The sequence below is a fragment of the Phyllobates terribilis genome, unplaced genomic scaffold, assembly GCF_046119375.1.
Source record: "Phyllobates terribilis strain yellow unplaced genomic scaffold, ASM4611937v1 Scaffold_125__1_contigs__length_5108534, whole genome shotgun sequence".
NCBI classification, from domain to species: domain Eukaryota; kingdom Metazoa; phylum Chordata; class Amphibia; order Anura; family Dendrobatidae; genus Phyllobates; species Phyllobates terribilis.
In genome coordinates this window covers 3,354,385-3,378,165 of record NW_027362885.1, presented here as the reverse complement: position 1 = coordinate 3,378,165, position 23,781 = coordinate 3,354,385, and the positions used below count along the sequence as shown (strand labels likewise).

The 23,781-nt window shown below is 46.7% G+C and overlaps 1 protein-coding gene, 1 long non-coding RNA gene and 1 pseudogene across 3 annotated transcripts in view; 1 reads left to right on the top strand and 2 right to left on the bottom strand.

Annotated features, from left to right (window-relative positions):
- LOC141203879 (UDP-glucuronic acid decarboxylase 1-like) overlaps positions 1-23,781 on the bottom strand; it is a 1,228,705-nt pseudogene that overhangs the window by 474,203 nt on the left and 730,721 nt on the right.
- LOC141203878 (uncharacterized) overlaps positions 5,677-23,781 on the bottom strand; it is a 30,763-nt gene continuing 12,658 nt past the window's right edge. The window contains exon 3 of the long non-coding RNA XR_012274895.1: positions 5,677-6,066. This is a non-coding gene — a long non-coding RNA (uncharacterized lncRNA). The remainder of the gene's footprint in view (positions 6,067-23,781) is intronic.
- The window catches only part of LOC141203877 (uncharacterized), a 28,155-nt gene continuing 13,791 nt past the window's right edge, over positions 9,418-23,781 (top strand). Inside the window, exons 1-6 of one of the 2 annotated variants that reach the window (XM_073663856.1) lie at positions 9,503-9,554; positions 12,798-12,883; positions 13,249-14,123; positions 14,580-14,690; positions 15,028-15,171; positions 16,819-17,467. In XM_073663856.1, the coding sequence (XP_073519957.1) occupies positions 14,088-14,123; positions 14,580-14,690; positions 15,028-15,171; positions 16,819-17,467 (940 nt within the window). In that variant the 5' untranslated portion in view covers positions 9,503-9,554; positions 12,798-12,883; positions 13,249-14,087. Of the gene's footprint in view, positions 9,555-12,797; positions 12,884-13,248; positions 14,124-14,579; positions 14,691-15,027; positions 15,172-16,818; positions 17,468-23,781 lie in introns of both variants that reach the window. The other variant, XM_073663857.1, reaches the window with a different exon arrangement.

Sequence of the window (23,781 nt, the reverse complement as noted above, 5' to 3'; positions counted from 1 at the left end):
GGGGCATGGGTCATGTAGAGGGGCGTCCAGAGGCCTGCGTGGCTGGCGTGAGGGGGCATGGGTCATGTAGAGGGGCGTCCAGGGGCCTGCGTGGCTGGCGTGAGGGGGCATGGGTCATGTAGAGGGGCGTCCAGGGGCCTGCGTGGCTGGCGTGAGGGGGCATGGGTCATGTAGAGGGGCGTCCAGGGGCCTGCGTGGCTGGCGTGAGGGGGCATGGGTCATGTAGAGGGGCGTCCAGGGGCCTGCGTGGCTGGCGTGAGGGGGCATGGGTCATGTAGCGGGGCTGGCGTGAGGGGGCATGGGTCATGAAGAGGGGCGTCCAGGGGGCTGCGTGGCTGGCGTGAGGGGGCATGGGTCATGTAGAGGGGCGTCCAGGAGGCTGCGTGGCTGGCGTGAGGAGGCATGGGTCATGTAGAGGGGCGTCCAGGGGGCTGCGTGGCTGGCGTGAGGGGGCATGGGTCATGTAGAGGGGCGTCCAGAGGGCTGCGTGGCTGGCGTGAGGGGGCATGGGTCATGTAGAGGGGCGTCCAGGGGGCTGCGTGGCTGGCGTGAGGGGGCATGGGGCATGTAGAGGGGCGTCCAGGGGGCTGCGTGGCTGGCGTGAGGGGGCATGGGGCATGTACAGGGGCGTCCAGGGGGCTGCGTGGCTGGCGTGAGGGGGCATGGGGCATGTACAGGGGCGTCCAGGGGGCTGCGTGGCTGGCGTGAGGGGGCATGGGGCATGTACAGGGGCGTCCAGGGGGCTGCGTGGCTGGCGTGAGGGGGCATGGGGCATGTCCAGGGGGCTGCGTGGCGGGGCATGGGGCATGTAGAGGGGCGTCCAGGGGGCTGCGTGACTGGCGTGAGGGGGCATGGGGCATGTAGAGGGGCGTCCAGGGGGCTGCGTGGCTGGCGTGAGGGGGCATGGGGCATGTAGAGGGGCGTCCAGGGGGCTGCGTGGCTGGCGTGAGGGGGCATGGGGCATGTAGAGGGGCGTCCAGGGGGCTGCGTGGCTGGCGTGAGGGGGCATGGGGCATGTAGAGGGGCGTCCAGGGGCCTGCGTGGCTGGCGTGAGGGGGCATGGGTCATGTAGAGGGGCGTCCAGGGGCCTGCGTGGCTGGCGTGAGGGGGCATGGGTCATGTAGAGGGGCGTCCAGGGGCCTGCGTGGCTGGCGTGAGGGGGCATGGGTCATGTAGAGGGGCGTCCAGGGGCCTGCGTGGCTGGCGTGAGGGGGCATGGGTCATGTAGCGGGGCTGGCGTGAGGGGGCATGGGTCATGAAGAGGGGCGTCCAGGGGGCTGCGTGGCTGGCGTGAGGGGGCATGGGTCATGTAGAGGGGCGTCCAGGAGGCTGCGTGGCTGGCGTGAGGAGGCATGGGTCATGTAGAGGGGCGTCCAGGGGGCTGCGTGGCTGGCGTGAGGGGGCATGGGTCATGTAGAGGGGCGTCCAGAGGGCTGCGTGGCTGGCGTGAGGGGGCATGGGTCATGTAGAGGGGCGTCCAGGGGGCTGCGTGGTTGGCGTGAGGGGGCATGGGTCATGTAGAGGGGCGTCCAGGGGCCTGCGTGGCTGGCGTGAGGGGGCATGGGTCATGTAGCGGGGCTGGCGTGAGGGGGCATGGGTCATGAAGAGGGGCGTCCAGGGGGCTGCGTGGCTGGCGTGAGGGGGCATGGGTCATGTAGAGGGGCGTCCAGGAGGCTGCGTGGCTGGCGTGAGGAGGCATGGGTCATGTAGAGGGGCGTCCAGGGGGCTGCGTGGCTGGCGTGAGGGGGCATGGGTCATGTAGAGGGGCGTCCAGGGGGCTGCGTGGCTGGCGTGAGGGGGCATGGGGCATGTAGAGGGGCGTCCAGGGGGCTGCGTGGCTGGCGTGAGGGGGCATGGGGCATGTAGAGGGGCGTCCAGGGGCCTGCGTGGCTGGCGTGAGGGGGCATGGGGCATGTAGAGGGGCGTCCAGGGGCCTGCGTGGCTGGCGTGAGGGGGCATGGGTCATGTAGAGGGGCGTCCAGAGGCCTGCGTGGCTGGCGTGAGGGGGCATGGGTCATGTAGAGGGGCGTCCAGGGGGCTGTGTGGCTGGCGTGAGGGGGCATGGGTCATGTAGAGGGGCGTCCAGGGGGCTGCGTGGCTGGTGTGAGGCGGCATGGGTCATGTAGCGGGGCGTCCAGGGGCCTGCGTGGCTGGCGTGAGGGGGCATGGGTCATGTTCATTGTCTTCCACAGGAAAAGGGGTGATGGTGCATACACAGGGCTGCTTCTTGGGTGTGCTTGCACAGTGAAGGGGGTTATGCAGGTATGTTGCTGCATGTTGTTGGCGGTTGCACAGGGAATTTGCTGATGTTGCCTGCACAGGACTGCTTGCAGTGTGTTTTGCATAGTCATGATGGCGCTGCATGTTGGGGATTGCACTGGGAAAGAGGTCATGTTGCAAAAGGTTAGTCTAAAAAAGGGGGTGATGTATGGTATTTATCTTACAGTTAGATTGTGCTGATGATACATGCATAGGGCTGCACTTAGGGGGGCTTTCACAAGGAAGGTGGTGGTACATATAAATGTCTGTGTGTAGGGGGGAGGATTGTGTGATGACTCAGCATCTGGCCGTTTGTGTAGTGTGAACTGTTCTTGATTAGGCCAGTCTACAAATATTGTTCCTTTGGTAAATCAAGATAAGTTAGCCATTGTTTCATGTCACAGGACCGGAGTCCTAATTTGTGTGTAACTTTGTAGATTGTCTGACACGTGGATTTCCTCAATCCCTCTCCCTACATAATTCAGAATAAAATTATGAAAACTGTGGTATAAAAAGGAATTTGCTTCTGTTACTATCATACATTCTACAGGGCTTCAGCCTAGGATCCATGGATCCAGCTGGAAGATCATACAACAGTGAACAGTAAGTACACCTGGGTTAAACATATCTCACACAAGTGTAGTTGGGGATTTGTGTATCTCCTATCCCAGGGCTCCTTTCAGCAGGCCAGTGAATCTGTTCCACTTAAGGCCCCGTCACACTAAGCAATGCAGCAGCGATCCCGACAACGATACGACCTGTCAGGGATCGTTGCTGCATCGCTAATACATCGCTGGTGAGCTGTCAAACAGGTAGGCTCACCAGCGATCAGGGGAATCTTTCCACGATGCCCTGCTCCGGTTACCAGCCTGCTGCTGAAGCAGGAGCAGGCTCGTAACCATGGTAAACAGCGGGTTACTAAGTGCGCGCGTGCCCCTAGTAACCCGATGTTTACCATGGATACCACTCTGCTACGGTGCGCGGGAGGTTACCGTTCACCTTAGCAGAGTCGTATCCATGATAAACATCGGGTTACTAGGGGCACGCGCACTTAGTTACTAAGTTACTTAGTTACTAAGTGCGCGCGTGCCCCTAGTAACCCGATGTTTACCATGGATACCAGCCTGATCGTTGGTCCCGCTGGTCACACACAGCGATGTGTGCTGGCCAGCGGGAGGCCAACGACCAAAAAATGGTCCAGGACACCTTGCAGCGATCAGCGACCTCACAGCAGGGGCCTGATCACTGCAAAGTGTCACACATAGCGACATCGCTTGTGAGGTCGCTGTTGCGTCACCAAAACCGTGACACAGCAGCGATCTCGCTATGTGAGACGGGGGCTTTACTTCCGCAGCCCTTTGTAAGCAATGAATGAGTGGAGCTGTAGCGTTTCCAGTAGGGTTCTCCACTTCACGGAGGCTTACTCCCCCATGGTCACACTGCTTTGCAGTCTTGCCACGCTCCCTCTTCTTGCGGATTTTTTCCTTCTCTGCCTGCCAATCAGTTTACTTTTTTCTCTCAGCTAAAGTTTATACCGCGAGTGCTCCCACCCCAATTTTGGGGGAAAGTGTGTCTTTCAATCCAAAATATACTTTAATTTTTCAGCCACCTCTTGTGTTCTGAATGCTCCACGAGGTATTTCGGTTTTCCTTCCTGATGCACTCCGTCAGTGCAGATCGCATAGAAGATCCAAAGAGCAGACACCCTCCAGTTACTCTTCTGGTTCTCCCTGGACTTCCACATTTTCCAGGTTGACATCTGTCTATTGCTCTTCATCGTTCAAGCTGCAGGCTGTTCAGGCTTCTGACTAAGTTGGACTCTGATCTAGACTCTGACCGGGCCATCCAAGCTTCAGGATATGGTGAACAGTCTGATCTTAGTAGTCAACCAGACACTTAAGGTCAAGGAAGATGAAGTGCTTCCCACAGAGCCTTTGGTATCTTTCAAAAGGCAAATCATACCCCTCGGTTGTTTTCTTACCACAATGAGTTTGAAACTATTTTATCCAGGGAATGGGACCATCTGGAAAGGCATTTTCAAAGTAGGCGAATAGAAATCCTATTTCCCTACCTCCTAAAGGTCTAGGCCAGGGGTGGGCAACCTCTTTCCTGCCGTGGGCCATTTTATTATCATTCAGGGGCCTCACAAACTTATCACCTGTACACTTCCCCTACTATATTAAGTCAAACAATTAACTCCCCCCCCCCCCTCCCCCTACTTTGGTGGCTGGAGCTGCTTCTCTTTGGTTTGGCTGTGATGTTGGGTATTATTGATCTTGTTGTTTTGCACAACTGCTTTTCCAGGTTTGACAGCCTGGAGCGCAGTCACAGACAGCCCTGGGCTAGCCTACCTATGGATGTAAACAATTCTATTTATGTGTTGTAGTAACATGGTGGTTCAACAACACAAAAATATTGTTGTTGCGGCACTATTACTGCATTGTCCTTATTCCAGCCCAGGTTTTCTTATCTGGCTGCCCTCCGTAAACCTTCCTCTGAGAATCAATGCTTGGCTCCATCCATTGAATGACCAGTGACACCAGTGTGTTTGGGAGGCAGGGGACGCTCTCTGTACTTTTGCTGTGACAAGCTATTGCAGATACACAGCTGCAAGGACATGAAGTCAACCTAAACAAGTATAGATGACCTAAAGATTTAATGTAGATATTATTCTTTGCCAGATCTACCTATTTTTTTATTTTTCTTTAAATTCACTATAGGTACAATTGAAATGGCTGAAAACAGCTCTGGTTTGCAGTTGGGACAAGCTGTTGATTGTAAAGAAGTGGATGTAGACAACAAGAAGGTATTTTTTTTTTTTTTGCTTTGGGGGTGTTTTGCACCATCCCTTTTTTTTTTTTTTTTTTTGTTTTTTACACATCACTTTTCTTCTAGGAAGCAGTAATGACTGATAATCAGGTCAAGGTCTCTATTTCACCTGATGGAGTGGGTACCGAAGGAACTGACGTAGAAAATATTTCTAAGGAGACAGACAAAATCAAGGTATCATTTTATATTTTTAAAAAATTATTTTGTTCCTTATGTTAAAGGTAATCTGTCATATGACTCATGCTGCTCAAAACAGTCAGCATGAATTGCATTCTAGCTTGACGATTGTATCCAGGTTTACTTTTTCTTTGCAGTGTTTCAAAGCTTCACAGAAAATATACCATATTTTTTTGATTATAAGACACTTTTTTGTTTGAAAAATGGGGGTGCATTTTATAATCCAGATATAGCTTAGCGGGTGGTGTATCTGGGTCACAGGAGGCATGGTTTCTGCTGAAGGAAGTGAGCGAGTGCAACGTTGGGCAGTGCTGCAGGTAGGAGGGGGGGGTGTCGGGCGCACGAGGTTGGTGCCATTGATTTTCAGGCAGTCAAAGGAATGGTGTTAAGGAAAATGTCTGCAGAGGCAGTGCTCTCACAGATTGAGTTATCTGCTCTCTGCTGCCATTTTCATTAAGCCCGTCACTTCCACTGGTGGGCGATTAATGTCGCACGCCTCATGCCGGCGACATGCCCCATGCTTGAGCCTGCAGCGTTGTGCCCCCGCTAACTTCCTTCAGCAGGGACCCTGCCTCCTGTGACGTCGCTCCATTGCGCCCCCCTCTCTCCTTGGTAAGCTACATTGACTATAAAATGGACATTGAGATTATAAGACAGTCCCCAAAAATATATATTTTATTTAAATTTGGGGTTCATTTTATAATCTGGTGCAGCTTAAAACCCTCAAAAATAGAATTATTCTTACCGTTAATTCAGTTTCTAGGAACCTTCCATGACAGCATATGGAGGTTGTCTCCACACCCTAATGGGGACAGGAAGCACAAAGAGGTTAAAAGCCCCTCAACAAAACAAAGCACTGGCAGTGTGCAGAGCTGTGGAGTTGGAGTCTGTATAAAACTGGACCGACTGACTCCTAGAATATATAATGAATTGGATAAATTTGTTTAATATAGAAAGAACATATCTATATTCAATCATAATTAAAAGCCTGATGTTCACATTGTACTATTGGCCATGACTAATTAGCCGTACTTTACTAGGTGTTTCGAGAGTCTTCAGAAATCCAAGTGATACAGACCTTTGAATCCTTAGATGCTGTAGCACAAGCTATTACTGATTTTGAAGAGAGCACAACATCAAATTTCATTGTTTTAGAAAAACAAAAAAACTTTGGAGATGAAGGTATGTGTTTTAAACTAAAATTACATAATTTATTAAATGAATTGTGTTAGTATGATGTTTGACGTTCATTTATGCACATTGCATATTTTTATTTTATGTAAACATAGTAAAGTTACTTAATTTTTAGGTTGTGTGGGTGGAAACACCTTTGCTATTTTCTTTTTATTTTTTTTTTTCCCTTTCTTTCAAAAACCATAACTTATTTATTTTTATTTTTCCATCAATATAGCCAAATGAGGGCTTGCAGGACGAGTTGTAGTTTTGAATGACATCATTTATTTAACCATATAGTGTACAGAAAAACGTTAAATTTCCAAGTACGGTTAAATTGCCCAAAAAAGTCAATTTCACAACTTTTTTTTTTATTATAAAAATCTGTCTACAATCTTCACTATATGGTAAAACTGATGTGACTGTATGATGCCTCAGGTCGGTACGTGTTCGTAGATACCAAACGTTTACTTTATGTAAGTGGTGGTAAAAATACCAAAGTTTTTAACACAATCACAACCAAGGATGTATATATACGTCCTTGGCCATGTCCCGCCCCCTCACGCTCTCAGATGGCATCATCACCCACATCTCAGCTGATCTGATCAGCTAACATGTGTAGCTAACAGCACCGATCTGATCAGCGATCGGATTTGTGCTGTTAATCCTTTGGATCGTGTTGGCAATCACTGTCGGGGATCGCACCGTTCCCCATAGGCTGTTACCTCGACCAACTGGGGTCCTGTGATCTCCCCGGATGCTGTCTGCAATAGCTTCCTGCCAGCAAAGTCTGAGTGACGTTGCCGCCAGAAAAGGATCATTTCTCTTGTGTACAGACGTGCAGTAGCTAATCTGAACATAAGAGAAGCGATCGTAGTCTGCAACGCTGAGGTCCCCTAGGGGCCAGTGTAACAAAGAAAAAATCAAATTTTTTTACAGATATGAAAAAAAATAATAATTTCAAATGCCCCCCTTTTGCCCCATTGAAAATAAATATTAAATACACATTTTGGTCAGAAATGCCCGATCTATCAAAGTATAAAATCAATTCATCAGATCTGTAAACTGCGGAGCGGAAAAAAAAACGCCTAAACTTCCAGGGTTTTTTTTTGGTCACTTCAACATTGCAATACAATGCAATAATGGGCGATCAAAACATCGGATGTACTCAAAAATGGTATCGTTAGAAGCGTCAGCTCAAGCCGCAAAAAATAAGCAATCACCCTCATCCTGAAAAATGAGAACGCTACGGGTCACCGAAATTGGCGCAAAAGTGTAATTATTTTTCTTTAAAAACTTCATTTTTTTTCCACCACTTACATAACAGTAAAAGCAGGGGCGTGACGGGACCCGGATGTACAGGGGCCCGCCCAGCGCCCGCCGATCCCAGCTCCTGTTTAATTTTTTTTTCCCAGCCAAGACATTTTCCAAGTTTGCGTTCCGACACTCCGTATTTTTGAGGATGCGTTTTCACTGCAAAGCGGATCCTCAGAAAGAATGAACAATTATTTTTGCGCTTTTGAGGATGTGTTTTCCATTGCCCACATTGTAGTATGGGCTCAAAAAAAGCACATCCTGAATAGCGCACTGGTGTGAATGGTGATGTGTTTTTTTTTTTGTTTTTTTTTTTTTAGAAAAGCACATCTGTTTTGCGGATCCTCAAAAAAACGCAGCGCAAATGCAGCATGTGAATGTAGCCTTCGATTGCGCTGTCCTTGTTTGACGTCTTGATCTAAGGGGTTAAGAGGTGTGGGTTTATCTCCTATGCACCCACAACTGTTAGCTACACATATCAGCTGATCAGATCAGCCAGTATGTGCAGGGAATGATGTGAGCCAGCATAAAAGGGAGGGAGGCAACCTAGTATGTACCCAGTACGTCACAGGTCGTAGAGGTGTTAACAGAATATCTCCTTGGGTGTTTCATGTGTTTTGTGACTAGTTCCCATTGTTTCTTTTATTGTTACTACTGATCAGACTTGTGGAGGTTCAGGTTCTGGTGGCTCAGCTTGACTTCTTACGCACCTTTCGCATCAGCGTTTTGAGCCTTTTACGGCAGATCTGGCAGCTTTGTCGCATAATGGGTCACTTGTGGCAAGCCCCATTCATTCCCTATAGGACTTGCGGTTTTGCCGGGTCCGGCACTTGCAGCAATTAAAAACGCTGCTAGCGTTTTTGTTTTTAACTTGCCGCAAGTGCCGGATTTGCCGTATCTGGCAAAACTGCAATTGCCGCACCCGACCACAAGTCCCATAGGGAATGAATGGGGCTTGCCGCAAGTGACCTGTAATGCGGCAAGGCTGCCAGATCTGCTGCAAAAGGCTCAAAACGCTGATGTGAAATCAGCCTTACAAAGTTCTGTTCTGCAACCAAATTTGACCTGAACCTCATTGAAAGTCACTGATTGGGTCGTTCGGCTCTTTGCCCACACAAAGCCTGCCATAAGCGAAACACGGGGGGAGGGAGGGCAAGGCTTTGTAATTTTTTTATTTTTTTTTGGTACACACTACATCCGATCACTCTTATTTTACCCTCAAAGCAGCAGATCAAACACTGCAATTGGCTCGCACTGAGTGTACCCGCAGCAAGCGATGCCCACTCCTGTGATTTGCATACTTAAAGCACCGGAACTCTGAACACAGTACCAAACACAGACTTCCCCAAACTTTTCTAACACCAAACTATAAAAGTCCAGTTCACTCATCCCTAATTGTTCCCATTTCAAATTTCTCACTTTTTCAGATTAACTTGGTGCCAGTAGGCACGTGTATCCTTTTGAGAAGTAGCTGTTTTTTTCTTTTTTTTCTTTAAGTATATTTCTCAGTGTCAGCCTTGTAGATGGCAGAGCGTGGTTACTTGTCTCCCAATGACTGATTTTCCAGTAAGTTCACAAACTTATCCATATAAATGTTTTAAAACTTGTATTGTTTTAGCTTTTAGACCTTCTTCTAAAATCTCAATACATTGGCACGGTCCACGAGTTAAAAATGTGTCTCTACTTGAATATACCGGAGTACCTTTTGGCATTGCTGGAAGAAAAGTGTTATGCTGCCATCTTGGAAAGGATTTGGCTCTTCCACAAAAAAAGCGATATGTCCAGGCGACACATCAAAAACAGGTACAATTAAATTTGTATTATAAAGTAGTTCAACTTATTATATTGGCTCTTTACTAATCCTGATGATATACTGGTTAAAATTTCAGAGTGCACCTAGTTAGCAATATCCTAAATCTATCTGTTATATAGATATTATTGCACATTGTGCATCATAGGTGTGCGGGTTTCATAACACGGTCATGGAAATAAGACATTACAAATCTTGTCCTATAACTCCAGTACAAGTACCTGCCTTGTTACATAAATACTGTATCAATCCAAACTTCCTTTATAGTTATTGCCTCAGAACTAAACTTAGTATGTAAAAGCTGTATCTTAACCAAGCGCAATAACTAAATATCCTACCACAACAAAATTCTGAAAACATACAGAAGTCAGCTCCCCACTTCCATGAGTGCACGCATCATGCTGTGAGGCATGTTCCAGATGCAAATAGATATGTCTTTCCGCAACAAAACATCAGATTTTTTAAATCCTTTTTTGCTTGATGGATTGTGACTGAATTGTTGTAATTCAGCTCATGGCTTAAAGTTTTTTAGATTTTAATGGATCTACAATGCTGGATTTATCGTTATTTACAGCCCAATATTGTTCCCAAAATAAGTCTAATAGACAGATTACCAAGGTTCAGTTCTCAGAATAGGGAACAAAGTTCATTACCTAATTTCCTTCACAGAAGTTACCCTGATACAAAAAAAAATGGTGTACCCAAAAATGAGGTTAGGCCATAATTACGCTAGCATAAGCATTCACAGCTCATGAATATAGTGTTAGATCCATGGTCTGTGCAAATATGCAGCACCAAGGTGTGTGTTCTCATTTTATTATATATATTTTAGTATAATATATACAAATTTTTTTGACTTTCGATATAGATGTCTTCATTAGATTTTATATTTATGTACTAAAATAGATTATGTAATAAAAATGTAAATATAGTGTTACAATTTTATAGATGTATGTCTTTTTTAATGACTAAAAATGTTTAAAACACTACACACATATATTTGCCAGTCAACTTCCTATGAACGAGAAGAACCCTGACAGTCTGTCCAAAATCACTGAGAACTATGCATTGTCACGTGGTGGCTGTGTTTGTACCACAGTTGTGTGCGCTCCTGTACTGTGCAGATGCATATGACTAGGCCTGGATGAATGGACACAACACTCACCAGACCTTACCCAGATGCAGTTTCTTTTTTGGAGTTATCAAAGATTAGAGGTTGTCCAGTACCATAACTTTTTTTTTTTTGTTCAGAAATCTTGCTATTATGTGCCTCTCCATTATTTTATTTTAGCAATATTATCTTTTGATCATGCTCTAACAATACATCCTCATTGCTGATAAATCTCTGATGGGGTTAATTGACATCTTCCTCCCCTGACTTTCTGCTTCTATTACTACAATTTCCATCATGCATTGCACTGGCCTGTGAGGCAACTCACTCAAAACTCCACCGAAACCACTCCTTCCCGTATCTTCATCCTGCTGCATCTTAGTCCTGCTTCACATGTCTATGTATCCAGTACGTGTGGTGTCCATTTTCACAAGTTCTGGAGACACGTTCACACGCATACGAATTAAAATCAATGAGGATCTTCATAGCTGTATATTTTTACAGACCATGTCCCTGTTAACCATGCACGTGTCCATGTGATCCACACGGAGACAAGTCAGTTTTTTTTGCAACTAGCACAGATGACACACCGCACACAAATGTGATCCGTGTGACATCTGTCTGACACATAACGTAACAAATACATGATAAAGAAATGAATGGTTTGTGTAAAAGATGTGCAGAGATAGATAAATGATGATGTATAGAGATGTTCTGCTGTAGGAGGCCATCTGACATCCTATGGGCCTAATTTTGCTTAATTCTGTATAGAGTATCACATGCACAGCTACCCACGCTTATAGTCACACCAGTCCTACTCCGTGGATTATGGTACAGTGGCATAATCTATGGTAGCTAGACCCCTCTAGTCTTCATTTCAGGTGAATTAACAGCTTGGCGTTACCTTTATTTTTCATGTGTAAGCAGTGGTGCGGCCATTTTTCCAAAGTCTCCCAGGAGCAGTTTTTTACACATGACAAAGCCAGGCTTCATGTTCCTCAAACTAGTATGAGCAACCTGTGTGGCCTAAATATATTTGCGTCGCTGCCGGGTCCGTGGAGTCTTCTCGCGTCGCTGCCGGGTCCGTGGAGTCTTCTCGCGTCGCTGCCGGGTCCGTGGAGTCTTCTCGCGTCGCTGCCGGGTCCGTGGAGTCTTCTCGCGTCACTGCCGGGTCCGTGGAGTCTTCTCGCGTCACTGCCGGGTCTGTGGAGTCTTCTCGCGTCGCTGCCGGGTCCGTGGAGTCTTCTCGCGTCGCTGCCGGGTCCGTGGAGTCTTCTCGCGTCGCTGCCGGGTCCGTGGAGTCTTCTCGCGTCGCTGCCGGGTCCGTGGAGTCTTCTCGCGTCGCTGCCGGGTCCGTGGAGTCTTCTCGCGTCGCTGCCGGGTCCAGGTGGCAGAACCTTCCCAGATGACCATTTAAAGGGAACCTGTCAGGTCGTTTTTTACTCCCTAACCTATCACTACCTGTCCCTGCACCTTCCTTTTTCACAGCCAATATAGGGCAGTTTTAGGTCAGACGAAGATGGTTAGGGATGTGCTAGGAAGGTGCAGGGGACAGGTAGTGATAGGTTAGGGGGTAAAAACGACCTGACAGGTTCCTGTTAATAACCTTAGTGATGGCAGCTGAGGCTGTAAGAGCAGGGATGTCTGCACATGGTGTTCATACTCCATACTAAATAAATCAAGATGTTTTGATAGTTTCATTTTTTGCCAAATTTACATACTAGCAAGATGTCTATCATTCCACCACTTTTCTTCTTGGGTCTCATTCACAGTGATCTTTTTTGATCCGTTTTGTTTTGTTTTTTTTCCTCCTTGGAAAACTGCACCAAAAACGGATCAGTCACTGCGTCTGCCAGCAAAGTGAATGTGATTTTCAATTTGCCGTGCAGACGTCAGCGTTGTTGACTGCTGTATTAGTGGCGCAGAAAGTGCATCCACAAAATGAGCGTCAATTACTGCTCCATTTTTCTGCTGCGCTTTCTTCATTATACATAAAAAAAAAAAAAAAAAAAAAAAAAAAAAAAACAACAACACAGATTGGTATTCACACAGTCCCTTTGATGTTTTGTTTTTTTTTATTTTATTTTTTTTTTTTTACTGCACTTTCCACGCGACAAACGTTCAGTGGACCTGGCCATGTGACTGTCAGGTGACCTGTTACTGTGCAAAACCTGGAAACAACTCATCGCTGGACACCGGACATTGGGGAAGGTAATAAAGTGTCTGCCTGTGTCCTCCCTGCCCTTTATGGATTAGTACTGCATTTTTGCTTTGAAAAAGCAAAAGTGCAGCATTAATAAAATGGAGCAAAAAAGCAACACAGACGCATGATGCATTTGATGCTTTTTTTCCAAAAATGATCTGTTTTTTGATGCAGAAACTGCACCAAAAACGGAGCACAAACGCTCTGTTTGAACTAATTCAAGGTTGCGTTTTGTATTTAACTACAACTCTCTAAAATGAACATTGTTAATATCACATTGTTAATATCACAAAATTAAAAAAAAAAATGGTACCAGGTGTCATCTTGTCTTGATTATTTTTTTTTTATTCTTATTTTTTCTTTCTCAAATTAGCTGTGAAACATGACAACTCCTTAATGTGATTCGTCTCTACAGATTTTGATATAAAGATGTTTTGGGCTCCTCTTAGTCTTTCGACTTACAAGACAAACTTTCCATTCAACTTCCTGCTTTGACATTGTAGAGCAAGAGCGAACCTGTCCACCCGCAATACTATGGCTACAACATACTTTAGAACAAATGACGTTTTAATCAACGCTTCATCTGTGGGCTTAGTCTCCTATATCAATGGCACACATTTGTAGAATGATTGAACTCTTGCTAGCCGGGTTGTTTTTTTAATTGAAAAAAACAATAAAACATGATGATCATCAGATTGTGCCGGAATAATGTTAATACATACATACACCACAGCAAAAATATGGAATCAGGGCAAAATGCTCCAGATCATAAACTCAATTTAGATAATCAGACTCCAAATTAAAACTACACCTTTATAAACAGATAACAGAATTATTAATGTATACTGACCACATAGTACACTTCAAAGTTCATAAATACTACACACCATGTCCAGAATAATACATGCCGACCCCTCATATACTCAGTACATTTGATATATAACATTAAACCTTTATAAATGATAAACAAGACACACAATCTGAACTTGCATCGTAGTTAAGTCTTCTTTGTCTCTGGTTCCGGATGGCAATATGTCTGACGTCCATGTTATGACCTGGTGTGCGGTGGGCAAGCTGTTCAATTACAGTGGAAACACCATTCACTCAGTCAAATCTGCTTGTCCTACATCTTCCTGCCCTCTTCCTACAAAGTTTCTTTGAGATGACCACACTACAATCAGCACAGTACATCAGATTGCACTACAATCAATTATGGATCCACTTAATATGAAGATGATATATAAAAAGGTAATGACATTTATAAGCATACTATTACTGTTTGTTATTTAAAGGTAAGCTGTCATCATGATTTCTAATGCTATTTACAGACCTGCAGGTTTGATGTGCAGTCAAATTGCGTTACAAGTCATGTGTTACCCATAATGCATCTACACATTAGCCTATTTACATCTATTACATACTGAAAATGTACTGCTCTAGATAAACATCCTATATGGGTACTTCCGTGTACGGTTTTAAAATTTATGCTTTTAGTTTATGTAACATTTATCATGGTTTTTCCAAAAATTATGAATTCACCCCCCCCCCTTTCCTCCTCCCTGAAGAATGCCTTACCTCCTAGTGGCCACCAACAATAACAAAAGGTCATGTATTCCCCCAATGTCACATGAGAGAATTTGGATATTTTGTCTTTGAAAATATTTTGGTTTTAATCTTTGTAAAATTTCCATGCTCTTCCTGCAGACTGGTGATCATGGTTACATAAAATGTAGAAAGCTAATCCAGGCCACTAAAAAAATGGATTGTCCTGCCAAAATATATGTATATCATATCATAAGATATCCGGATTTTCAGGTATGTAACAAAGTTGATGTGTAACCTCCTCCCAATAAACAAATTTTACATTGTGTTTTAATTAATTCCTTGCACCACATTTATAATTTGACATATTTGTGGCTGAGTGTGTCTTGTTTTCTCAAAGCTTTATTTTTTATAGTTACAATTTTGAGCCACATTTTAGTCCATTTATCTTTTTTTTTTTAATGCTGAGCACTGCTTGATGCCTCAACTATTAGTTTCTAATATGTGAATGTTCCTTTTAACTTTTTTATAAAATGGCTTAGTTTCACAAAATAGTCAAGAGAAAGGAAACTACATCTATGTATTTTTCTTTTTTTTTTTGTTTTTTTAGATCACAAGAAACACAGCTTGGCACAAAAGAATGGCATCTAAAAAAATGAATCAAGAGATTACAAAAGACAACAAAGTTTTACACTGTTATGTTGTTCAGTTTCCAAAACTGTCAGAGCATAGAAACCACCCTATAGCTGGAGAGGTAATGGATTGTGTTTCAAAACATGTTGACAATTGGAGGTTAGATCACCGATTCAACCCACCTTTATCAAAAAATGTCCATATTGTCTTTAAAAACTTTTTATATCATAATATGGATTATTATTCATAACTATCTAATGGGTGGTTCCCTTTCACCAATTTGGTCGCCATTTACTATAGTACCTGTGTTAAACAATATCTACAGTGCTAGAGCGGATGAGCTGTGTGATTGGCTGCCGTGTTCTTCATGTAATTCTACATCTGTCATTCTTTCTACATTGCACATAATTATCCTTTTAGATTTATTTGGCTTCCAAATAAAGTATATTAAATGGACATACTTATAATGTGCCAACACAAGTGGCCCTCATAAGTCTACCTCTTGCTAAAAAATTCATATCACTTAATGGATCACTTTATTGTGCTTTAATAAAGCAAACTGGACATTTTAAGTCGCTTCACGTGCCTACCTCAACCGCCACAGTGTGACTGTGTATAATATACATGTATATATGTGTCTCTATCTCTATCCTGACTGCGCATGCATGACGCTCAGTCTGGCTCCAGACAGAAGCAGGCATGGACCCTTTACAGGTAAGAGGAGTGTATGGCACTGGAGATCGCGGTATGCGTAGACACAACGCATACTGCGATCTCTGGCGCCATACTGACATACTTACCTGACCGGGAGGAGCGTTGCCACGGTGCCTCTCTTCTGGCCGGAGACCGGGGGCAGGAGTGAGGTGTTGGATTGGTGCATGCGCATAGCGCTATCCAGCACCATTTTACTGAAGACACATTTGCAGTGTTCAGCAAAATGGCGCCGGACAGCGCTGTGCTCCGGTGCCGCACTCCTCCCCCGGCCTGCGGCAGAACAGGACGCTGCAGCGCTGGAGCACAGGGAAGAAAGGTGAATATAAGTGTGTTTTTTTTTTTTTTTTTTGTGTACAGCGTGAAAGGGATGAGGGGGCCACACATACCGGGATTGGGGTGTGAGGGGGGCCACGCATACCGGGATTGGGGGATGAGGGGTGCCACGCATACCGGGATAGGATGGTGGAGACAGGAGGGGGGCAGCACATACCAGCATGGGAGACCATATACCAATAAAAATGCTCGCCACCCGGGCGTAGAAGGGTTCAATTGTTAGTACTGTATATATTATATTATTGTGGCGGTTGAGGTAGGCACGTGAAGCGACTTAAAATGTCCAGTTTGCTTTATTAAAGCACCATAAAGTGATCCCCAAACAATAAAAAATAAAAAGGGTTTCTTTGCAGTAAGACAGGATACACAGTCCTAACAATGGCATTTCAAGGTTAAAGCAGCACACAAAAAAACATGGAGCATGACACCGCGGAATTCTTACCTCTACAAATACAGATAATGAATTTCACTTGGAGTTTGTCCACCATATCACACCCCAGGCTGTGGATTTGTGAGTAGTCAGACCCAACCATCTCTGACTGCTCAGTAACCTATCTGACACTTTCTAGCTAGCTTAAATCAGATGATAACCATCTGATCCATATCTTCCATCTGTATGTAAGTTAATATGAGATTTTGTTGTGTTTACTTTAATTCTGGATTCGATATAAAGTTTGTTTTTTATATGACTGATAAAAAAAATGTTGTAATTATTTTTTAGGTAGCTAATATCCGTGAAAAAATCGACCCAAGAGTTGTGGACAAAATTTTGGAGCTTTACCAGAGTGGTATTCGTAAAAAAAGAGATATCAAAAAACTCGTGGAGCATTTTGTCGTTCAAGAGCTCTTCACAGGGCTTGATCTTCCACAATCCTCAAGACGAAGATATTATCCCACGTTGAAGGACATCACAAATATAATGGGTCGAACTTCTAAAGGGACCACTACCTCTGTGTTTGACCAAAGCAAGGTATTGGATTTGGTTTCTAAGTGGCAACAAGAAGATAATAGAGCCAGCATTTATTGTCGTCCTCATTCTGTAAAGGGGGAAGACCAAGATGAGCAAAAATTTCTTTTGTGCTATCAAAGACACTGGCAAAAAAGACTCCTTTCAACCTATGGTAATAGTATTACACTGCTTGATGCCACTTACAGGACAACAAGATATGCACTACCTTTATATTTTCTTTGTGTACGCACAAATGTGTGCTATACTGTGGTAGCTGCTTTTGTGGTTCAACAGGAACGGACTGAATATATCATAGAAGCTTTGAAAATGATTAAGGACTGGAATCCAACTTGGAACCCATCTTGTTTCATGCTTGACTTTTGCTTAGAAGAAATAAATGCCATCGCACAAGTATTTGCAGGTAATTTTAAGATAAAAAAAACTTTATAAAAGGTTATCTTTTAACATCCCAAGCATTTGTCACTAACATTATTTACACAAGACCTTACACTTATCACTCTAATCCCTACATTTTTATATAAATATTTTTTTTTGCTTCCCGTAGTATTTGGATTGAGAAGAGTGTTACAGTCCTTGAAAGATGCGTGTGGATGCACTCACTTTTCAGCAACATCCATCACTAATGGAACAGGAGGCAGGGCTGCAGTTACTTTATGTAGTTTATTGTATCTGAGGACATCCAGGATCCATGTTGATAGAAGCTGCGGGAGAGGCCAGTACTGTGCCATCTTTTGTTTTTATAGCTTCTAACTGTGAAACATTACTTCTTCAGGGACCAGACATACAAGTCAGTGACATCAGCACTAGTCCACAGGTTCTATCACCACCCTCAAACAAACTATTATCACAGGATGTTTCTAGTGTCACTGATTGCTTTTATCTACGCTCCTTTTGACTTCATTTGAGGGTGGTGACAGAAGCAGATTGTTGGTGCTGTTCTCACCTCTGACACCTTCCTTCACCCAAGATGCAGGACTAGAGATGGGCGAGCCTTTGGAAGCTCGATGTCACATGTTGTCTGCTCCGCAGTCCACGTGAATTGCTCCACGCGTGACACTCTAATTCGGTTCGTCGAACTTGCACTATTCGATGAACAGTTCGCCGAGCTTCTGAATCCCATTGAAAACAAAAGGAGGCAAAATCAAGGGTCTACAAAACACATTATAATGGGCACAAAAGCTGCCAAACACAGCTCAAATTTGGGACAGACACAAGGAAAAGTGCCATCTATTTTCCAGAGTTAAAATTTTCATCATTATGCATGCATGGAAAAGGCCTGGCCCAGTATTTCAAGCTTCAGATGTAGGCATGGTGCTCAGCCCTGCTAAATACAGGAAACAGACAAGGAAACCCCCAAAACGAGTCTCCACATTTCAAAAAATTAGGGCCAGGTACCACCAAAATGGCATCAAGTGGCCCACAATAAAATTTGGAGAATGGCAATATCAATGCAGCATACTGAAAAGTAAATTGTCTACTCAGAGCAGTCCACTACTGGGGTGGAAAAGTCCTTGGAGATCTATGACTTCATCTTGATGAAAGTTAGGTGGTCTACACTTTCAGGGGACAGTCGGATGTGCTTATCCGTCAGGATGTCGCCAGCAGCGCTGAAGACATGTTCTGAAAAAATGCTTGCTGCCGGACATGACAAAACCTCCAAGGCATGACTGGCAAGCTCAGGACATTCTTCCATTTTTTTGAAGCCCAAAATGCAAAAGGGTCCAACTTCTCCCTTCCTGCCAATGGCATGGATATTGAACTCTAGATACTCCTGCACCATCCTCTCCAATCGTTCACTACGTGTCAAAATTGTACTCATTTATACTGGTGGATAGGCTGGTTGAAAAAATTGGTGAAACGTTTCCAAGAAATTGCTGACACAAACATTAGCAGAAGCAATGTATGGTGACGACTCAACGTCCCCCCGGTTTGTTAGTGTAGATTTGTCATGCGTACGGTGTCCCTCAGTACTGTGTTGGGGAAAATCAGTCCTAAGATTGTATACAAGCAGCTTTTTTTTTTTTTTTTGGCTACTCCAGCATGCGTCCCTGTCCAGGGCAGGAAGTATCTGTCTAAACTTACTGTTGAACCGCGGATCCAACAGTGTCGCAAGCCATTATTTGTCGTTAATTCAAATCCTAACAATACGGGCATCATATTGCAGATAGTGCAGCAAGAAGGCGCTCATGTGTCTGTGTACATGAGGCTCAAGTCCTTGTGTTGCGGAGAGAGAACATTTCCACTTGCTTCCTCCGTTCTCTCCCGCCAACCTGGGACAACAGAAAGGGAAATCATTTCTTCCTTATCTCCTGACTGTTCTGTGCCCAACACCTCTTCATCCTCATCTTCCTCCATTTGTTCCTCAGCTCCTGCATCTTCACCACCAGTTTGTCTGGTACCATTAGCTCCTCTGTCGCTCTACTCCACCTTGACATGCCACCTGGCTGTGTGACTAGAGTCCGGACCTTTTGAGATCTTCATCCCCTTTCCACGTCCTCCTATTCTTGCTCCTCCTCTTCCTGTGGTACCACCACCTCATCCTGTAGATTTTTCCAAGTTTTCTCCAGCATGTAGATGAGTGGAACAGTGATGTTGATGACTGCATCGTCAGTGCTAACCATCTTGGTAGCCATTTCGAAACTGTGAAGGAGGGTGCAGAGGTCCTTGTTCTGTGCCCACTCTGGAACATTCATTTGCACCACATTCAGCTTGCTTTGAGTCACTATACGCATCTTTACTATGCCAGGGCTTGTCGCTGCTGCCACAGTCGCTGCAACATGTGCAGAGTGGAATTGCACTGTGTTGGCATATTGCATATGAAACGGTTAACCGGTTGTCCAAAAGACCTCTGTAGCGATGCTAGTAGATGAGCCGTGGGGTGAGAATGGCGGAAGTGAGCACACAGCGACCGTGCCTTGTGAAGCAGCTCATCCAGGCCGGCATAGTGGCGTAGGAATTGCTGGACAAGGTTGAGGATGTGAGCAAGGCATGAGTGTAGAGCCACCACCAGGTTTGCACACTGCCTTCCCTGGCTCCAGGTTTAGCAAAGACATCCATTGGTCAAACTCGGCTTGCATAGCTGTCTACAACTCTTCAGCTGTGTGACTTGCATCTCCAAGGCATTTTAATTTAAACACTGCCTAATGGCGGAGAGCCCTGGCAGTGCAGTACAGAGTTGGGGGGAAGGGGGGAGTTGAACTGTTACAACATTAAGGAAGAAGTCGAGGGTGCAGCTGGAGGCCCTAGAGGAGTTGGATGAGGCAGAAGCATTGGATGAAGAGGTGCAGGCAGAAGTTTGTCCCAAGTCTTGAAATCCACAAGACTTGGAGTAGCCCCATCCCCCGCCTGGCCTCGCAGCCACCAGAGTCACCCAGTGGCCAGTGAGGGAGATGTAACGCCCCTGGCCATATTTGCTCGTCCAGGTGTCAGTAGTGATATGCACCCTGTCAGTGTTTCTCAAGGTACAAGTAATGTCTGCGACATGCTAATGTATCGCAGGCACAGCTTTCTTTGAAAAGTAGTGGCGATTGGGAAACTGATAATAGGTGTCTGCAACGGCCATCAGCTTGCAGCAACCATCTATATCCACCAGCATTTCCGTGGCCAACAAATGGGAGATGGTCAACTTCAAACGGGATGTGTTGAATAAAATAATCTTTTCAATGACCACACCTGCGGGACTGAGGGCTGGCTGCTGTACTGACAGAGGGTGGATTAGGATGTACCCGACAAACTGCTGCACTGTGAAGGAGGTGCAGGCTGAGATGTTCTGGTGGGTTTACAAACAAGTGGTGTGCTCGGTGTCTGTAATCAGTCCAGAGAAACAGTTGTGGCTGAGGATGCAGCGCTTGTCGGGCTTGCAGCCCTCAGTCTCTGTGGGAACATGCTACTGACTCGCCCCCTGGGCCTTGGGGCACTCGGATCCGGGCAATAGGGGGAACGATGGGAGTAGTAGTGGCAACCCGGTTCCGTGGCTCAGGGTGGTCAGGCCAATGGTAGTCTGCTACGTTCTGCTGATAATGTCCGACTACGCCACCCGTGGATTTGCGGTCATTAGGAACCGCCGCTGCAGGGCAGACCGCTGGGGCTGATGATATATGCAGCTGGGATGGTGTGACTCCCCACGGGAAGAGTGCGGCCCCAGGGCAGTATAATGGATGGTGGGAGCAATGGTAGTGAGAGTCCCGGTGCCGATAGTGCTGGAGGAGCAAGGAGCACACAGACAACAAGTTGCAGTCCAGGGTCTTTACTAAAATAGGTAAACTGACCCATAAACAGTCCCAGCTAGGAGGGGACCTGGATGTCTGAGAGCAACGGGGAAATTGGCCCTGGTCAGGGTGAGGTTGTAGGCCTACCGTGCTTTCTGCGCTCCTTCTGGCTATCTCCTCGTTATAGGGTAACAGCCCACGCTTCCGAGCTTTCCGTGTATTCTCGCCTGTATGGCCTGCGACGTGGGTTCCTTTCTGCTCCCAGCCTTGTACGGCTTTACTGGTCCCTTCGGTTGTGGCAGGGCCTCCAGGCTTCTTAGGCCAAGGAATATACAGTCCCTTGCGGACTGGTTCTCTGCTGGAGGATGTAGAATCCTCCCAGCCTCAGACACCAAAGTCTGGTAAAGTCAGTCTCTTATCTGCCAAGACAGGCTTGCTTCGCCTCTTGTCTCTGGCTTGTGGCTCTCCTCCTGCCACACTTCCTCTTAGGTGCAGTGCAACTGTCTGTCCCTGCTCTGCTCTGGGACAAGTCTCAGTGCTGAGACAGGCCATCAAGTTCTCCCTAACCCTGCCCCCAGTACCAGCTTTTATAGGGGCAGCCAGCTCTCCCTACTGGCCTGAGACAGGAGGCATTGCATGCTAATGTTCCCCTGACTAGAGAACCTCCCCCTTGCTCTCAGACACAGCTTTAATTACACTTGTGGCATCCAGGCCAGGGTGACACACTACCTAACCTCCTTTTCAGCAGCAGAAGGGAAGGAAGGGAGACACAGATCCATTACTAGTGGGTAGGCGGAGCCCCACAGGATAGTTCACCTCAGATTAGAAAAAAGTGATGACCGGCCCCTTCAGCTTAGGCTCCTCCTACTCCCATGTCCTTCAGTCTAAAATTTGAGGTCGCAGAGGATAGTCGCTGCCTTGGCAGCTCCTCAGAAAAAAAATTTCTTTTATCATTTCCGGAGACCTGGACCCCCCGTGGTCTAGAGGTCTCAGGGGGTCTCGGCGCTGCTGGGACCCCTGACCCTCCCCTGGCAGATCTGCGTACCCCCTAAGGAGGTCCCCGCAGAAGCCTGCCGGCCCCGGGGGATACAGGGCTCTCCCTGGCGGAGACGCACACCGCTTCTGTGGGGTCCCTGCACGCTCCGCCATGGGGGGGAGCAAAGGGCCACGGCGCCACATATCCCTGGGGGTCCCTGTGGCGCTCAGCTGGGTAAGTGCTCTCAAGGTCTGAGTGCTTCAGCGGCTGCGGCGGCAGCCACTGTTACAAGTGGTGACTGCTGTTTTGTCCTTGCAGGAAGGATATCACCGCTGCATACGGCGTTTGTGTAACTCTCTGCTAGCAGGGGAGCAGGGACGGAGGAGCCGCGGACTCCGTTAGTATGCGGCGTGGGGCGTGGCTTCGCGCCTCTCTGCTGCCTGTCATCTTAGTCTCAGGCAGGAAGCGTGCGCTGGAGCTGACCCAGCCCCTTCTTCTTCCGGGTCCTTCTGAAGGCGTCCATACTTCGTGCAGCGCCTCCTGCTCCCTGCTCTCTACACCACCAGACACCGGGAAGAGCAGTCACCGCGGCCAGCTGGTGAGTCACTTCTGCCTTTTAAGGCAGAAGATTCCTTTTTCTCACTATTGCAGCGCAGAGCACCTTACTGCTGGCCTGTTAAGGCAGACAGGGTGTGCTATATCCGGCGCTGCTACCTCTGCTGAGGAGGCTCTGGGACTCGCACATCTCTGTCCTTTTAAGTCAAAGGTGTATTGCGTGGTCAGCAGCGCTAACCCCTTCTGAACGGGGTCTGGCCTCATCAGGGCAGTTAACCCTTTCTGGATGTGCATGCTTCTGGGATCAGAGGGTGAATCACCCTAGTCTGTTAGGTTAACTTTTGCTCTGCAGGCAGCTGGGGTAGCTCTTCTCCCTCTAAGGAGGAGCTTTAACCCTTCAGTGCTTGGTGATTTTCTGTGTAGGAACAGGCTGTGGTAGCGGAATCACACATCCTCGGTTACTGTACCCATTGTAAGGGGTTATTACCGCCTTATCTGCGACGCTCGCAACTGTGTGGGGGCATGTCGTATCAGGGACTAGGGGGCGCGGACCTCTCCCCCGGTCCGCTTCAGGATCGGTCACGCGTATCTGATGCGCCGGGGTCTTCGACGGCATCAGGTTCGACACTGGTCGTGGGTCTCAGTGATGTTAAAGTGGAGGCGCTCACACGCTCCATTGACAGTCTATCTGACCTCCTGGGTCATTGGGTATCAGCTAAGTCCCAACCGACGTCACGAGGCAAGAAGCGCCACAGGCCTGTGGTGGCGCTGTCTCCTCCGCGCAGTGTCGGAGGCTTCGGAATCACCGACAAACTCTGCTGGTGAGATCTCAGATTCTGATGAAGAGGATCGGCAGGGTCGCTCTGCTTCTCTTTCGGGCCGCGTGGACTCTTTTATTGGGGCTATGCGGGAGGCGTTACAGCTGTCTGAAGAGGTGACGAGGCTCCCTGGCAAGTCGGCCCGGCTGTATCAGGA